This window comes from Carcharhinus amblyrhynchos, chromosome 3 (genome assembly GCF_965287045.1).
Source record: "Carcharhinus amblyrhynchos chromosome 3, sCarAmb.v2.hapA, whole genome shotgun sequence".
Taxonomy (NCBI): domain Eukaryota; kingdom Metazoa; phylum Chordata; class Chondrichthyes; order Carcharhiniformes; family Carcharhinidae; genus Carcharhinus; species Carcharhinus amblyrhynchos.
The window spans coordinates 100906545-100925267 of record NC_137326.1 but is presented as its reverse complement, the minus strand read 5'-3'; the positions used below and the strand labels follow the sequence as shown (position 1 = coordinate 100925267).

At 42.4% G+C, this 18723-nt stretch overlaps 1 protein-coding gene across 1 annotated transcript in view; it reads left to right on the top strand.

Moving 5' to 3' along the window:
- LOC145341236 (spermatogenesis-associated protein 16-like) overlaps positions 1-18723 on the top strand; it is a 118023-nt gene that overhangs the window by 22238 nt on the left and 77062 nt on the right. The window contains exon 4 of the mRNA XM_080186162.1: positions 4193-4277. Coding sequence (XP_080042288.1) covers positions 4193-4277 — 85 coding nt within the window. The remainder of the gene's footprint in view (positions 1-4192; positions 4278-18723) is intronic.

Below are 18723 nucleotides of genomic sequence, written 5' to 3'. Positions count from 1 at the left end.
TATGGGAGAAGAAAGAGAAAAAATTGCCAGCATTTTGGTCCTTGGAAGGGGCTGGTTCTCTTTTCAAATCTCATTTGACCACAACTAGTTTGAAAAACATGCTTACTAATTCAGTGAATGCTTAACTGTTTAGGTACTGTGACTTTTAAAAGCCACAAACAGGTTTCCTTGCAAGTTTATTAAAAAGAAAGAAAATAGTATTTATTGTACTTTATACCTATCCAAATGGAAATAATAAAAATGCTCCAAGTTTCATATACACATGCATTCAACAGATCACATGTACGTACACAGCTAAGTTACAAAGTGGGAGGAAAGGCTATGGAGGTCCAGCAAAGTTAGTTGTATATGGATTCAGTAGATGGATGACTTGGACGATTTCAGACTGGGTTCAACTAGCTTTACAAGTTCTGCAACAGGATGATTTAAAGATATGGGTGGATGATTTTTTTTCTTTGTTTTGTGAACGCACTGAATAGTTCACATTCCTCTGAAGTTTCTTCCAGACGGCTTAACACTGGGGCCTGGGTAGTAATGCAAATAACAGCTACCTTAGAAGCTGCTGTTTAAGTTATTTTTTTAAATACCTTCTGTTGTCTTCTAAAAATTCAGCTAGTGGTTTCATCCCAATAACAGAATAAAGTAATTTTCAGTGTAAAGCACGGCTTTATATTAATGTTCACTAGCTTTTTGAAAATATATTAGCACCATAAAAGTGTTAACTATTGATGGTATTGTCAACGCACAATAGCAATTTAGGTAAAATATAATCAAGTCAATCCATGAAATAGAATCATAATGATGCTTTCAAGCACTAGTATGTTCACTATTCTTACAAAATAAATACAGGTAAAGGAAACAATCCAAAACTGTTAAGAGAAGTAAAATAAGCAAATCTATCTGTGGGGATGGGGAGGTGGAGAGGGGAGGCATGTGAGGGGTGGTGTTGATTAAAAATAGACAGGCATTTTCACTACAAGTACAGCATTGGTCTAAAGTGGTTTCACTGTTAAATAATGCTGCATTTTCAAATGTAAGCTAAATCCAGAGTTAGTTCCCAATAAGGGAGAGAATTCTCACTTCGCTTAACTTCGGACTCACTTTGAAATTTCACATTTCAGCTACACCACTTGCAAAGGTTGTTAATCCTGAAACAAATTTTGAAGATAGGGTCATTTTTATATTCAGACAGGCCCCTATCCATGAAATTTAGCTTTTGACTTTTTCAGCTTATGATGAAAGAATGGAGCAGTGTTTAGTTGCTGTGAGGTGGCACTTGTAAGTCCCTTATTAGCCAAAAGATTTATTTGTTCACAATTCACACAGAATATTTGGGCAGCTGTCTTAAGTTATTTTTTATATCCTTTTAATTTTGGGGCCTACAAGAGGCCCAACCAGAAGTCACGTTCAATTGTATTCTGTAAAATTTTCAAAGTATTATTAGAACAATTGGAGAGAAGTTCCTGAACTGCTGCCATTCAAGCTTAATTTTGGTCAAAGCTAAAACTACTTGCAGCACCATTAAACTTGTTCTGTGAGTTTACTATAAGAGACTAAAACTTAGTTCTTAAAAAATGAGTGCGACTGATATTTTGTGAATGATTAGCACTGGGTCACAACATGATAAGCTGAAAAAGTCAAAAGCTAAACTTCATGATTAAAACGACGTGTGTTTGTGCCAGGGTTAGAGAACAGGGTGAGAAATTCCATTATCATGTTTTTTCAGACACCATGGCCGGGTTTTTCTCTGCCTGCTGCACTGCTCACATAGCACAGCGGTCTAGGAGACAAAAGCCTTTCACGAGTCTTGTAGCTGCTTTTTTAAAAGATTTTTAAATTACAATTTCCATATGATTATTCTGGAGACAGTATTCTCCAGGATCACTAGCACCTCCTCTCTGCCGGGAGTGGTTCCCACCAGCGAGGTTTACAATGCTCCCCGCTAATGGGAAACAGGCGGACTTACCCTGCTGATGGGGCAGAGGCCATTGACACACCCCTGGGAGGTCAGGGGCAAGGTGGGCTTGCCCCTTGGATAGTGACAGCTTGGCACCCTGACACTGTGCAAGGGGCACATTGGCACTGCCCATCAGGCACTGGGCAGTGCCAAGGGGATAGGGTCAGAGGAGGTGTGGCATGCTGGGGGGAGGTGTGGTTGAAGCCTATTCTGGGACGTTTGGGGATTGGGGATGAAACCTGCTGCCATGCAGCAAGTGGGATCTGTTGGAAAGGGAGGAAGATGATCGGGGCTTGCCGTCGATGGGGGGGAAGGAGGGGGTTGGACCTGACCATCAGGGTGGGTCAGACCTGATCATCATTTGGAATGTTGTGTTCAGTTCTAGTCACCTCATTATAAGAAGGATGTGGAAGCATTGGAGAGAGTGCAGGGGAGATTTACCAGGATGCTGCCTGGTTTGGACAGGAGGTCTTATGAGGAAAGGTTGAGGGAGCTGGGGCTTTTCTCTAGTAGAGGAGGATGAAAGGCGACTTAATAGAGGTTTATAAGATGATGAGAGGGATTGATAGAGTGGATATGCAGAGACTATTTCCTCAGGTGGATGTAGTTGTTACTAGGGGGCATAACTATAAGGTTCATGGCAGGAGACTTAAGAGGGATGTCTGAGGTAGATTCTTTACTCAGAGAGTTGGGATGTGGAATAGACTGCCTGCTGTGATCGTGGAGTTGGACACTTTAGGAACTTTCAAGCAGTTATTGGATAGGCACATGAGCACTCCAGAATTATAAAGAGGGGATAGCTTGATCTTGGGTTTGGACATAGCTCGGCACAACATTGAGGGCCAAACGGCCTGTACTGTGCTGGAATGTTCTATTTTCTATGTTTCTATCATTGGGGCGTTGGGTCTGGTCATTGGGGAGGAGATTTTGGCTGGCCGGGACTGTCCGTTAGGCCAACAATCGGTTGGGGTGGATCAGGAAGGCCAGTGATCGGAGGCCAGCAATCAAGAGGCTGGTAATGGGGGCGGGGCAGTGCACATGCGCCAATCTTCTCACTGACAGACTGGCACATGTGCAGTACCCACTGAACACTATGCTGCCAGCCTCCTGGGCGGGAATAGGCTCCATCCACCACTTTTTGACATGAATCTCTCTGAAGCAGTCTGCATTACACATTGTTGGAGATTCATTGCAGTGAGTACACCCAAAAAACGGGCAGGAATTTCTCCTGCTTTTCCACCTGTTGGACATTTAGTTTTGTTTTGGGAGGCCCATCGCTTTCAATACATTTTCCTGTAAGTTTCACTGTAGCAGTGTCCTTTTTTTGTGCCTGTTTTTTAACAGACTTATGCAAACCACAATGTGGCCGGCTGGGAGTCATGCACATTTCCATCACTATGTGCCATCTTAGTGAAGGAAAATAATAAGCATTCAAGGCATGTCTGAAACAAGCGTTTGGCTTTTGCCTATACAGTTAAGGTGCTTAATGCTTGTTTTAGAGCTCCACTGCTCGATTGGTTTGCCCTGAGCTGCTGATGATGGCACGGCTGTGCTAAGTAAAACCAGACCTTGCAACAGTCTGCTGCTGAATCATTTTGAAATTTACTTACCAGAATGTGAAGTTAAGAGAAACAGGAATGTCCCTTCCAATCTCACATTTAAAAAACATGCCACAAACCAGACTTATTCTCCACTCCCTATGCACGCATCATGCTGCTGTCCACCCTATTTGCACCTCGAACCATATGTTTCCTGCACCACCACCAGCATTTGCACAGCATCATATCTCCCAATCACCAGCTCAACTAGCTGTGTTGCTAGCAGCAACCTGTTCTTGGTTTATTCTTCTCTAGATGGCTGTTCATGGCAGCTTGAATTGAGACCTGAGGTCCAATGACAGTACCTTGGCATTAATTTTCAGACACAGTCAGAGTGGGTGGGTAGAATGGTAATAACCCTATTTAACATTATCAGGTGACTGAGTAATGAAATAAATTTATTGGCTAACTATTATTTTAATTGTTTGAAAAATTCATAATTTGTAGTATGTTCACAATTGCATATATTGACAGAGAAATATAAAACTTTGGGCTATTGTCAATTAGAAATATACAAGCAAAGGTTAAATACTCTTCACAAAATACAATAGCCATAAACAGCAGTGGAAAATTTCTGGTCTTGCAGGTTTGAGTACTAAGTATAGCTTTTTTTTGTACATTCTGTTTTAATCATTAGAAGTGCTATGATTGCTGATTACATTTATTGGCTGCATGGAGCAAAGGAGCAGAACATCAGCAAGCATGTCAAGCTTTATTGGCAGGTAAGAGTTGATTAATGGAAGAGGAATGACCTAAATTGTTATGAAAATACAAGATCGAGAAATTGTTACAAAGTTTATTCATGAGCCATAGTATAAAAAGTGTAGCCAAATTCAAATTTATACTGGCAGGGAGTAGAGTCTGTTGAGGAATGAATTTTCCCAACCCTGGGGTGGAGGGGCTTAGAGGTGGTGGGAGAAAATAGCTGCGTTTTCCATCACCAGGGAAGTTCCCACAGGCGCAAGATCAGATGTCTGCTAAGTGAAGATAGGCAATCAATTCAAATAATGCCACAATTAAGGGCGGGTTTTCTGGCTTGCTGGTATTTTGTGGAGAACGAAACTGCTGTATTCTACATGGGGAGGCCATTGGAGTTGAAGATAACATCCCCCAAAGGGAGATCCTCTGGCTACAAAGACTGCACTAGCAATCCAAACACAGCTATCAGGGATTTACCCTCCATTTCTAGGGACCTACTTTCTTGGCCCCTCTGAATTTGTAGTTTGAATTTATATTCTGAGGGTGTCTCCAGTATGAGACGTCCTCAAGATCTATTGTCCATCTCTCCCAGTAGACAGTCAAGGCTTGAGAGCAGCCGGTCTTGATTTTGGACAAGCAGCACTGGGAGCCTTCCCATCATCCCTAATAGGACTGTGAGTACGGAGGTGGCCAATTAGGAGTCCACTATCAGAAAAATAACTCCTTCAATCTCAGTCCCAGCAAGTGTGGACTCAGTAGTCCCTATTTGGTCTCATCTTTGGGGTCCCAAAGCTCACAGGAAAGACCTTCCTGATTAGTCTCAGGAATAGGGTATCTAGTCGTAAGTACAACAGAAGTCAAGACACAAATTCAATTACTGGATATACTCATGTGAAAATGGAATTTCTGAGAAGCCTTTTTAGGCAAAAAGGGGCCAACTTTTACACCAGTGATGTTCTTGATGGGCTTATTTTCAACCACCAACGAAAAAAGTGTTGGGTTTTCAATCTCTCAGTTTCAGATGCTTGAAGCTCATAAGCAGCAAGAAAGAAGCCTTTAAAAAAGTAAGACTATTCACGACAGCTCAGTGAATTCCACTTCTGGTAAAGTTCAATGCAGTCACAGCTCAAACATTCAGTGCACACCAACTCTGCAGTTTGTTTTAATCTTACTTCTGTCATTTCGATAAAACACTTTCATAAGAAAAATAATCATATAATGTACATCCTTATGGTACTGGATAGTTGTGCTGAACTTAATGTCTGAAGAATTCAATTTTGGATTCCTGTTGTAGAATTTTAATATATGGATTCGCTCAACTGGGGGAGCCCCATAGCAGATTGGGAATCTGAAAGTTAGTGAAGTGGTTTTTTAATTCATAAAATTATTAAAACGCTACAGTACAGAAGGAGACCATTCGGCGCATTGAATCTGCACCAATTCTTGATACAGCATATTACCCAGGCCCTATCCCTGTAATCCTACATACTTGCACCACTAATCCCACTAACCCAGACACCTGTGGACACTTAAGAGGCAATTTACCATGGCCAATCCACCTCACCTGCACATCTTTGGACTATGCGAGGAAACCAGAGCAGCCAGAGGGAACCTATGCAGACGGGGTAGAACATGCAAACTCCACACAGACAGTTTCCAAAAAGAAGCTGAAGACTTAAGCAGCAGGAGTGTGGTCCTTTGATTGTGGATAGAGTACCACAAGAGGTTCAGTGACTTCATTAGAGCAGGAATGATGAGTGGCATGCCACATTCAAGTACCAAACTCCTCACTCTGACTTCATTAACCTTCATCTACAAAGCACCCCATAGACCAACACAAGTTACTGCTCTCCTCATTTCTTTCTCAAGGCACCTCCTCACATTTCCATCTGAACAGCCACCCCACTTTCGTCTTAATGCCATACCACACACATCCTTCAGAGTCACCCTCCATCCTCTCATCACAAACCATTTTTTACACTCATAACTCTCTATTTGCAAGAGAAGAAATCACAGAAGATCAGGGAGAAACAGGAAAGCAACATGGTGGGATTCCCTCCAGTAATATTCCCCCCTGACAACTCTGGAGGATAATGCATTAGAAATCAACAGATTGTCAGAGTTAATGGCAGTTGAAGGTGGAGAGATGTTGTCCCCTAGATACTTGATGACAGAACTCCATGTCACACTGCCAAATGGAACAAATCAATAATTCATATTGATTTGGTGTCATGTGTAGCTGATACATGATCACCTGCAAAATTATAACTTTGAACCCTTTCGCCTTGTCAGTTCTAATTCATGCCTTCCATCTCCTTCAAAAATAATGCAAAAGATGGTGTAAGAGTGGGTTGAGCAGTCCTTGAGGAAGCACTATTACGTGGCTCATGCACACCCTCCATCTGGAGATAGAAACAGCCGTGGCATGTCCTCTTTGGAGAGAAATCGAAGAAGTGGTCTCCATCATAATGCCATGTCATCTCATGCCTTTGCACTGATGTCTATCCCCATTGTAAGAATAGCCACCTGCATGGAGCATCAGAAATGGCAGGCACCTGAGTGTATGCTAGTTCTTTGCAGTGGCCTTCATAATCAGTCTATCAATTTAAACAGGTTGGAGAAAGGGCTCACATTAGTCATTTAGTGTCCACTGAAATGTAACAAACTGCACATCAGTACCTGGCTAGCAGGGAAGAATGGATGGCCCATGAGGGAGAAGCTAGGAAAAGGGCACAGGGAAGTGGGTACTGTTTTTGAGGTCCTCCCATTCCTTCCCCCTCTTTCTCTCCACCCTGTTTAGTCAGAACCCCCCCACATTCTGATGTCTGTCCTGGGGTAGTCGTTGGTGAAGCTCCCATGGAGTGTCTTAGTATCAAATTCATTGTAAATGTTTAGGCATTATAAACTTTATTTCAGTTCTGTATTATCGAGTTATTTCCATTGTCGCCTCACACCTGCTAAATTTTGGATCAGCTTTGGGGTAAATAGTATGTCTGGAGTAGAAGACAACCAGTAGTTGTCAGTGAAATGGAAGATTAATGATTGTGAGAATGGATTGTGTTTGGAAGGGACAGAGGGGGGGTGGGTGTATTATGTTCAGCATTGTTTAGTATTTGTTTAACTGAAACATGCCTGTCTCACAAGCATCTCTGGGAGCTATGAACTCTGGCCATATTGGGTACCTCCTCCCCTTTCTTGTACTCCAAACAGTGCAATCAAGACACAACACCACTATCATTCAGAATACTTTTACTGCTGCATACTAAAGGCCACCTCTTAATCTATTCAAGTCCTTTGCTTGCTCAATTACACATTCTCATGTAGCTTTTGTTGTACTTTTTCTATGTATCTGTGGTAGGGCTTTTCACAGTTTTCAACCACATTCTTCGAGGGTATCCTCCATTTCCAAGGAGTCATCCATTGAGTCTGCTAGGAGATTGAAAGGTAGGAGATTTAACTGATGCAGAATTAAAACATAATGGCGGCTTTCTGGATAACTTAGCAGGGCTCTGACAAAGGACCAGCCAGATTCAAAGTGTGGGCTCTATTCTCTCTCAACAGATGCTGTCAGATCTGCTTAGATTTTACAGCATTTTTTGCTTTTGTTTCTCTGCACATGTAGCTGATGACACCCCTCTGTTTTCTCACCATACCCCAACAACACAATCAAAGCCATGGGACTACCAGCAAAATCAAAACACTCCATTGATATTTTGAAATACAGGTTCTGGAGTCTCAATCACCCTGGAGGCTCTTTACAATATAACCCAGCTAATGTGACCCACATCACTGTGCAGAATGCTGCACACTACAACCTTTCATTGCAAAGAGGATTAGAGTTGAAGGATGCATACAAATTAAAAGAGGTATCATCAATTCAGGAAGGAATGAATTAAGGGGATGAAGACTACAGGGAGAGCAGAACATATCAAGCAACACTTGATTGGAGCATTGTTTTTAATTATCACCCCAATCCCTTATCTAAAAAGTGACAGAAAGCTTCTTACATTCTCTACTACTCCATTGATTCTTCATTAAGAAAGATTCAGAGTTTTCATGTAATCTAGGTATCAATGATATTCTGACAATACAGACTAACCTTGCAGACTAATAAAAGTGAACTATAGAACTAAATCCCAAATGTAACAAAGGGGGTGATTTTAATTTCAAAATTAATATTGGAGGAATTATTTTGTCATCCAGTGATCAACCTATAGTACTTTTGCTGAGTTTACCAACCATACTAGCCCCCAGTGGCTTCAGAAGAGTTGATAGTAGGCTGCTATTGCTCATGTGGGATTTCTTGGAATACTTGTAGCCTATCACATCTAGGAGATCAAGACAATGAGGATCCTGAAGTTTTGGTTGCTGCCGGTGTAACTTGTCAAACTGGCTTTCTGGAACCATGATTGATATTGGTTAAAGGTAGTGGTGAGGAAGATAGATATCCTGAGAAAGGTGAATTTATGCCATTCATATAGTGTCACCACCACTTCCAATGGATTGCTGCCCTCCTGTTTGAGAGCAGACTGAATAAAATTTGAATGATTCCTTGAAAACCCTCAACCTGTTCTGTCTGCTGTTATTATAATTAAAAGGGTTGAGTGATTGCTTTAAGACCTGATCACATAGTTCGATGATGATGTCGTTAGGGTGTTGCCACAGGCTGCTATTTTACTTTCAGTTTGTACTCTACTTCACAGAGAACATCTCTTTCAAAAAACTTGTTGTATATTAGTTTGAATCTACATATGCAAACTTGTTGATGTTGTTCGTCCATCGTCGTTGTCGATGAGGACCTCGATATCATTAGTCATTTCGAGGTTGGATGTGGTGTGTCCAAAGATGACTGATCAGGCCAATTCAGGCACAGAATGTCCTGGCACATATTGGGCAGACTTGTGTAGGCACTGTAGTTGTTGCGTTGGTGGGTCTGGACTTGCATAGCTCGCACTTAAGTTATGCTTCAGCATTGCACCTTGCTTCGTAAGCTTGATAGCCCTTGTGGATGAGGCAGCGCCAGGCAGGGCGGTTTTGTGCCAGCATTTCCCGGGTGGTCGTGACTATGTCAAGTGACTTCAGTGAGGCCTTGAGTGTATCTTTGTAACGTTTCTTCTGCCCCTCACGCAAGCATCTTCTAGCAGAGAGCTCCCCGAAAAGGAGCTGCTTGGATATGCGCTCGTACAGCATACAGATGACACGCCCTGCCCACCGGGTCTGTGCTCTCATCAGCAGTGTGTGGATTGATGGTAGACTTGCTCTAGAGAGAACTTCAATGTCTGGTACTTTGTCTTGCCATCTGGCACTCTAGACCTTCAGTTTTGTTGCTGGGCTGATTCCTCAACGTTCCCATACAGTGGAGCACAGTCTACCGAAAGCAGAACTTGCTTTTACTATTCTGCAGTTAACTTCTGTATCAGTAGTCACTGCTCAGGCGAGGGTGCTGCCAAGATAAGTGAACTGGTCCACTGCCTGTAGTTTCTGCCTTTTGATTGTGATTATGGGTTCTGTGTACGTTGCATGAGGAGGAGGCTGGTGCACGACTTCAGTCTTTCTAATGATGGGAATCCAAAGTTGTCACAAGCCGTGGAAAATTTGTCCATACTGACTTGCATCTCTGGCTCTGAGGCAGTATATAGGGCGCAGTCATCGGCAAAGAGGAAGTCTCTCAGAACTGTCTCCTTCACTTTGTCAATAGCTTGAAGTCTCCTCAGGTTGAAGAGCTTCTCATCCACTCTGTATGTGAGGCTGATTCCAGCAACACTGTCTTGGAAGGCATCATTCTGTATGGCAGTAAACATCATGCTGAACAGTGTGGGTGCGAGCACATAGCTTTATTTGATGCCATTGATGACTGGGAATGCCTTAGAAGATTCTCTGCCACCCAGTAGTCTGGCTATCATGCCATCATGGAACTGGCGTACCATCTGAATGAATTTGAGGGGGGGGGGGGGGGGGGGGGGCGCAGCCAAACTTTGACATGATCCTCCACAGGCCTTGTCGGCTGACAATGTCGAAGGCTTTTGTGAGGTCAGTAAAGGTTGTATAGAGCTTGCGATTCTGACACTTCTCCTGAAGTTGGCATGTGGCAAAAATCACGTCAATAGTCCCGTGACCTTTGTGGAAGTCACACTGTGACTCTGGAAGCAGGCCCAGCTCCAGATGAATGACCAGACAATTTAGCAGGACTCTTGCGAGGGTTTTTCCTTCGATGGAGAGCAGCAAGATTCCTCAGTGGTTGTTGCATACTTACCGATTGCCCTTCCCCTTGTAGAGGTGTATGATAGAAGCATCTTTAAGTTCCTGAGGAATGGATCCTTGCTCCCAAAAGGACTGGAACAACTCGGTGAGTTTCTTGATAAGTGCAGGACCAGCAGCTTTGTAGAGCTCTGCAGGTATGGTGTCTGCCCCTCAGGCTTTGCCACTGGATAGCTTGCCTATTCTATCTGCTGTTATATAATCAGAAGGGTTGAATGGTTGCTTTAAGACCTGATCACATGGTTTGATGGTGATGTCATTAGGATGTTGCCACCGATTGCTATTTTACTTTCAATTTGTATTCTGTACTTCATAGAGAACATCTCTTTCAATAAACTTGTTGTATATTAGTTTGAATCTACATGTGCAAACTACAGCTTTGATGAAGGGTCATCCAGACTAAAAATGTTGGCTCTATTCTCTCTCCACAGATGCTGTCAGATCTGCTGAGATTTTCTCACATTTTCAGTTTTTGTGCAAACTATAACTTTTCTTTACATTTAAAACCCACAACCTCTAACATTGCTAGAACATTACACAAAAAGAAAATTGGCAACAAGGCAGCATCTTGTATATTTGAAAGAAGTGGATGCATTGCTATATGGCTGGAGTCATTTGAAAACAAAAATCATCAATGATCTTCAGGGAAATAAGGGAAGTACTAAGAAGACAGTAAAAAAAAAGGGGCAGTCTCAAGTCACTAGTTCTGCAAGTGAAATAACAAGTCAATTAGGATCCATAGAGCCATTTATTGAAGAAGATGAATCTTGGAGTTCCTATGTGGAGCATTTGCAGCCCTTTGTACAAGTGAAAAAAATGCAAATGAACTGCTTACATCAGCTTTTCTCAGTACAATACAATGTAAAATCTTTAATTTGTTCCGGAACTTGATTCATCCAGAAAAGCCAGGAACCAAAACTTAGAATGACTTGACAAAGATCCTTGAAGAGCATTACTCTCTAAAGCCATTGATCACTGAGGAAGAATTCAGGTTCCACCAAAGGAATCAAGTAGAAAGTGTAAGCATTGCTCAATTTGTGGTAACCTTAAAAAGGCTGGCACGATATTATGAGTTTTCTGAGTCATTAGAAGATTATCTTGGAGATCGTCTAGTTTGTGATCTCCAAAATGACGCTATCCAAAGAAGATTGCTTACTGAACATGTTTTGACTTTAAAGGTAGCAATAGAAATTGTAGTATCAACGGGACTAGCTGCGAAAGAGGCTTCACAATTTGATGTACGAATGAAAACCTACAAGTTGGGAACTGCCCAGAAGAAATCAAAACAGCGACAAGCATGTCACAGATGTGCCAATTATTGTATTGACTATCTTTGCTGAGGCAAGCGAAGTCAATGCAACAATTGTGGCAAAAATGGATCACATTGCAAAAGCTTGTTTGGATAGAAGGAGCTTCCTCTGAGAAGAATATTCAGAAGAATAATCTGGGAACCTTCAAGACAAAGAACAAGTTGCATTCTATAAAAATAACTTTCAACATGGAAGAAAAGAATTATGACTGTGAAGAAGAGAATGTCCAGAAATATGATGAGTTCAACTGAACATCCTATCGACACAGGGTGAATCATATAGATTCGGACTAATTCTGAAGTCAAGCGGACAACCTATTAGGGTGGAGGCTGCTGCATCTTTAATTCCTGAGACTACGTGCCAACTAAAGCTGAAGCACCTTCCTTCGAAACCAGCTGATGTGATTTTAAAGACATGCAAGGAAGAGATTGCACCATTAAAAGGATACATCATGGTGAACGTAGAGTTGAGTGGACAAATAGCAGAGTTACCCCTCCATATGATCCTTGGTAATTTTCTAGCTCTATTTGGAAGGTCATAGTTGGAGGAGATAAAGCTTAACTTGAGTGCTGTCAACAGGTTGGTTGATGTCAAAGAAGACCTATAGGATAAATACAAGAGTATATTCGAAGAGAGATTTGGCTTAATGAAGGGAGTTTAAGTGAAACTCAAGATAAGGTCAACCAAAAAGTCTCAAAGCAGTGCCATATGCAATTCATTCCAATGTCGAGAAAGAACTAGTACGACTTGTTAACAATGGCATGTTACAGCCGGTTACAATGAGTAACTGGGCTACTCCCATTCACATTTGTGGTGATTTCAAAACAACCATAAATCTAGTGTTGTGTGCAGATCAATATCCACATCTTTTAATTGAAGATTTATTTGCTGGGTTATCATGTGGACAGAAATTCAGGAAACACGATCTTTCACAAGCCTATTTACAGATGAATGTAGCTGCTGAATCTCAACCATTACTTACCATTGTAACTCATAAAGGCCCTTTTCATTGTAAAAGATTGCCTTTTGGAATAACATCTGCACCAGCCCTATTCCAAAGGTCAATGGATCAGATGTTAAGTGGTCTCTCTGGTATAGAATGTCACCTGGTTGATATTCTAATTACTGGGTCCAGTGAACAAGAGCAATTGATTAATTTAGGTGCAACTTTGGAATCTCTTCAACACGTGTTCTACATATCTAGAAAGAAACGTGTGACTTTTCCCAGACATCTGTCCAGTATTTAGGTCACATCGTTGATAGTCAAGGCCTCCAGAAAGCATCTAACAAGATGGTAACTATTTTAGAGGCAACATGTCTAATGAATATGATGCAAAGAACAAAGAAAATTACAGCACAGGAACAGACCCTTCAGCCCTCCAAGCCTGCATCGACCATGCTGCCCGACTGAACTAAAACCCTCTACTCTTCTGGGGATCATATCCCTCTATTCTCAATCTATTCATGTATTTGTCAAGACACCCCTTAAAAGTCACTATTGTATCTACCTCCCCCAGAAGCAAGTTCCTTGCATCCATCACCCTCTGAATAAAAACTTTCCTCATATATCTCCTTTAAAGCTTGCCCCTCGCACCTTAAACCTATGCCCCCCAGTAATTGACTCTGCCACCCTGGGAAAAAACTTTGACTATCCACTCTGTCCGTGCCCCTCATAATCTTTCAGACTTCTATCAGGTCGCCCCTCAACCTCTGTTGTTCCAGTTTAGAACAAACCAAGTTTCTCTAACCTCTCCTCTCCTCTATACCAGTCAATATCCTCATAAACCTTTTCTGTACCCTCTCCAGAGCCTCCACATCTCCTCCTTCAGGTACTGTGGCAGCTAAAATTGAACACTATCTTCCAAGTGCAACCTAACTATGGTTCTATAAAGCTGCAACATGACTTGCCAATTTTTAAACTCAACCCCCAGCTGATGAAGAGAAAGATGCTGTATGCCTTCTTGACTAATTTCTCCAGCTGTGTTGCCACTTCCAGTGACTTGTGTACCTGTACATCCAGATCCCTCTGCCATTTACTGTGTATTTCCTATCTGTATTAGATCTTCAAAAACTTTCCCAGTTGACCAATGGTACAGACACACCATGGTAGTCAGCAGCTTTCGAAGTCAGTGCACCAAGGGTTAACTGCTGGCAGCAATCAGTGGTATTAACACACATAAGTGGTGCTTGAGTGGACATAATTGCATGAGTTTTCCCTGCCATTACCTTGAAGTCTTTCCCTGCCATTGACCTAAAGTTTTCCCCGCCCCTGCCTGTCACCTTGGAGTCTCTCTCCCACCTGGCCATTACTGTGACTTTGTCAAAGGACTTACTGAAGTCCATGCAGACAACATACACTGCCCTGCCCTCATCAATCATCTTCGTCACTTCCTTGATCAAGTTAGAGAGACACTACCTCCCCTTCACAAAACCATGTTGCTTCTCACTAATACGTCCACTTATTTCCAAGTGGGATTTTGCAAGCACAAGATTTCCAATGCAGTCAGCCTTTCGCTGGAAATACATGACAGGCAGGTTAATTTATTAAAATTTATTTAAACAAGCATTTCAATGTCATTAGCAAGCCCGCCGCTCAATCATCTGGGCTCACCTACCTTTATGACCTCACCAGGAGAGGTTCTCGCCGACGAGGATTAGCCATGCTCCCCATGAACTGGGAGTGGTCGAGATGGTCTCACTGATGGAAATGGAGGCATTGAGGGTCCCTGGGAAGGGCAAGGGCAAGGGTTGTGGCCCTTGGGCAGTGCTGGCAGTGCCACCTTGGCATCTGGGCAATGCCAGTCTGACACTTAGAGAATACCCACCGGTCACCTGGGCAATGCTGGTGGGGCCAGTGGGGGCAGGTCAGTAGGGGAGGGGTGAGTAGGGGAGGGGTCAGTAGGGGGCACAAGAGGGGACCTGCTGCCACTCTGCAGCAATCAGCGGGGGGAGGGCAATGGAGGTGCAATTGGTAGGGGAGAGCAGGGGTCCACAATCAGTCTGAGAGGCAGGGATGCATCCACGACTGCAGGCCCCTGCAATTGCAGGGAAGGAGCTGCTTCCGATTGCCTGCAGTAGCAGGGACCTGACAGCTCTCTCTTTGCCTGTCAGAACCGTGCGCATATGCAGCACCAGAGGCCTGGATATGCGCACCTCCTCTCTCTGCAGCTTTCGGCTGTGTTGAGGCCAGTCCACAGGCTTCTGCGGTGAGCAATAGGTTCACTGAGTTTTTCAGCCAGAATGCGTATCTGCAAGCTTAAAAACATGCCCAAAAGTCAGATCTGAACTCTCCCAGTTTCACGCCGCCTGGCAGTAGGCTAAAAATGGGAGAATACCACTTTCTGAATCTGCCTGAAAGGTAGCTTTATAGAAATGCAAATGGTGAGAGCCAGTTACAAATTTCAGTTCATCTTCAAAGCAATTCTTGACATCAGCAGATGTGAAATTCCAGAGAAGGTTTGCCTTGATAAATCCTAATTATAACCCAAATTGGAAACTTCCAGAAACTGACGTGTCAAGTCAGCTATAGCAGCCAACTTCAGTCAGTGTCTTTGCTTGCTTTAGAAATCCCCTTTGAGAAAGGTCACCATATATTTGACCAACCAATGAAATTAAACATTAATATTATACATCACATCATCGTGACACTATAAATGTGAAGTATGAGTCACGCTTGACAGAGAATGTTGGTAGTTAAGTGAGGATGGGGTGGTAAATTAAGTGCTGTGAGACTTGAGTTGTTCCTTTTTCAGGATTTGAGCATGTGAAGACACACTTGTTGACCTTGATCACATGTCAGCAAATTTCTGCACTGCATCTGCATCTCTGGGACTGGAGAGCTTGAATTGACAGCAATGTCTACCAGCTTTCTCTGCCTTCTCAGTGTCTGTCTGATGGATCTTCTGGTCCTTTGAGGGTAGACATCCTATCTCTTCCAGTCTACTCAACAGAGAACCTTGGAATGCATTTTCTGCTCTCCTCTGGCAGGTCAGACAGCCTTCCCCTGCCATTTCCAGTACCTGCTGCAGTCAAAATGCACCTCTCCATTTAATAAGTGAAGACTAGCTTTAAGTAATACTGGCTAGCTTTAAATGGTGCTCACCTCTCATGACCTTGACCCCTGAGGCATGCTGCCACTCAACAGCACACTTTGTGATAGGCTGCATGCTCCTCCCATTAAAATTGGTTAGCAGCATAAAGCTTGTGTGCTTCCTGTATCACAATGAATAGACATGGGTTAATCACACATCATGAATCCAAACCCATTTTCAGGTCTTATGCAATTTTTCTCTTTATACTTTAAACTGTATTTGCATTTTTGCCACCTAAAATTTGTTGTTTCACCTTTCCTCCAATGAGCTGCAACAGTATTTCAACCAATTTAAGGCTATTATGGTAAAAGTAAACGTTAATGATATTTCTCAAGGTCATGTCTCAATCATTAAGATGAGTGGGGCAAAACAAATGTTCCAGTACAGATCAACGAAATCAGCTTACAATCTCATGAGTTGAAATACATCCATACTGCCATCCAAACTTTGACTTTGATTAGTGTCAGGAATTCAGTAGATCCACCAGGATTTCATCATGATGAAAACTTTATTCACATGAAAGTGAATAGCAATATCGTTTGCAGGCACGGGGAGAGGAAGTAAAAGATACGAGGAATGAGAAGCTGATTGGCGCATTCACTCCTGAGCATCAATATGGATTAGATTCCAACTCTGACAGAGCTGACAGTGAATGCACAATGAGGATTACAAACAATACCAAGAATCCAGCAAGAGGGCAGCTGCAGGCTTATTCAGGACAGAACCAACTGTGGGGTGATAGCAGGACAAAAAATAGAACATAGAACACTACAGCACAAACAGGCCCTTCGGCCCACAAGTCACACCGATTATATCCCTACCTACCAGGCCTATCTATAACCCTCAATCCCATTAAATCCCATGTACTCGTCCAGAAGTGTCTTAAAAGATCACAACAAGTTCGCCTCCACCACCACCACCGACGGCAGCCAATTCCACACACTCACCACCCTCTGAGTGAAATAGTCTGAAGAGCCTGGGAAAGGAATCAGAAAAGGCATGGTACTGGAGAAAGTTGAATGGAAGCGTGGCAATATAAGACAAAGAGAGGCAGGAAACAAAGCATGGCTAGGTAATGGCAAACCAAAAGGTGAATTAGGAGGCTCAGCTGCAGACTGGAAACCACAGCAAACCATCACTTGATAAAAGTGGAAATCAGAGTGCTGCTTTTAAAAGGCCTGCACTAGATAAAACAGAACTTCTCTACAAATTACTGATCAGGCTTAAAACTTCCATAAAAGCTGGACACCATCACAATGTAGATAAATAAATAATAAATTTTCTTCTGGGGCCTGTCCCCCTCCCCCAGCAAAACTGTCAGTCAGGATCATGGGAACTCTGTTGGTTTGGTGACAGGTTTGCTGTCCAGTTAAGTACAGTAAGTGGGATCTCAAAGCTGGACAGCCAATTAGAAACCTTTCAGCTTGAAATGAACAGTGCTGGAAGGTAAGTAAGAGAGAGAGTGCTTCAAGATCAATGTACTCTGTCCAAGTTTAAACTTTTCAAGTATAAATTAAGAAATGTCTTTTTCAGTTTTAAGTTAAGAAATGCCCTTTTCAATCTGGTAGTGTGGAAGCTTAGTGGTGAGAGGGTGATTGGAGGGGAACCCATCTATAGGGCAGCCTATGGCTGCTCCTGCATCTACTCACAAGGGTCTCCAGGACTGCTGGTTTCCTGGCCTGCTGCGAAGAAACTTCCTAAACTGGTCCTTGCAGCCTGTGGGAACATAGATGGAACTTAATGCCCTCCCCATGACAAGATTGATGGTAAAGAGAGTGGCAGCTAGGGACCCTGCTGCCTTCCCACCCCTGCCTCAATTAAGTCCATGGTACCAATATTTGTAGATAGCCTTCATGTAATGCAACCAATTGAAGCCCTTATGGGGCCATTAAAGGACAGATATTTTCCTGTACATTTCTGAGTTCCATTTATTTATCCATTTATTGAGCTACGTTTCAAAGAAGATAGGAGTGGGACTAGTCTGTTTCACCTCTTGAGCCTGTTTTGCAATTCAATATGATTGTTGATTTTGTTATGGCTCAACCCTACATTCCTTTATGTCACCCATAATCCTTGATTTCTATGTAGATCAAAAATCCTGTCTCAGTTAGCCTGAATATATTCAGTGACCCAGTCTCCGCTGCTTCCTGTGGTGGTGAATTCTGATGCTTTGAATGAACAAATGCCCCCTCATTTCTGTCTTAAATAACCCCTTATTCTGAAACTCTGCCCTCCAATTCTAGATTCTCCCACAGTTTCAGAAAAAGGGGTCATTTAAGACAGAAATGAAAAGAAACATTTTCTCAGCTTCTACTCAGTTAATCTCCTTCAGAACTTTATGGCAGGAATTTTACCAGCTCACCCTACCCATAGATGGGTGGAGCAAGCTGGTAAAATCGCGCAAGAGCCAAGAAATCAGAATCATGCCCGATTTCTCAGCTGTCACAATTTTATGAGAGCTGGATTTCTGGCAAAGTCAGCTTCTAGCGGATCACTTACCATGAGATCATTAATTAATCAATTCTCATGAACATTACCAGGTATAAACTAGTCTGTTCCCTGGTGAGTTCCACAACTTAGTATTTTAAGGAACTCTTCTATACTTATAAGTCAATTGTATGGAAACAAAATTATAAGAAAACTAACACTTAACTGGTTAGGTTATACTAAGTAAATTTTGCTTCATTAAGATATAAACCATTTGAATCAATTGACCATTAATCTTAAATAATTATAATAGCCTCAGGTTTAAGTAGAAAATAAGGGAATGAAAAGACTGTGAGAGAATAAAATGAGCTCTTAGCAGAATC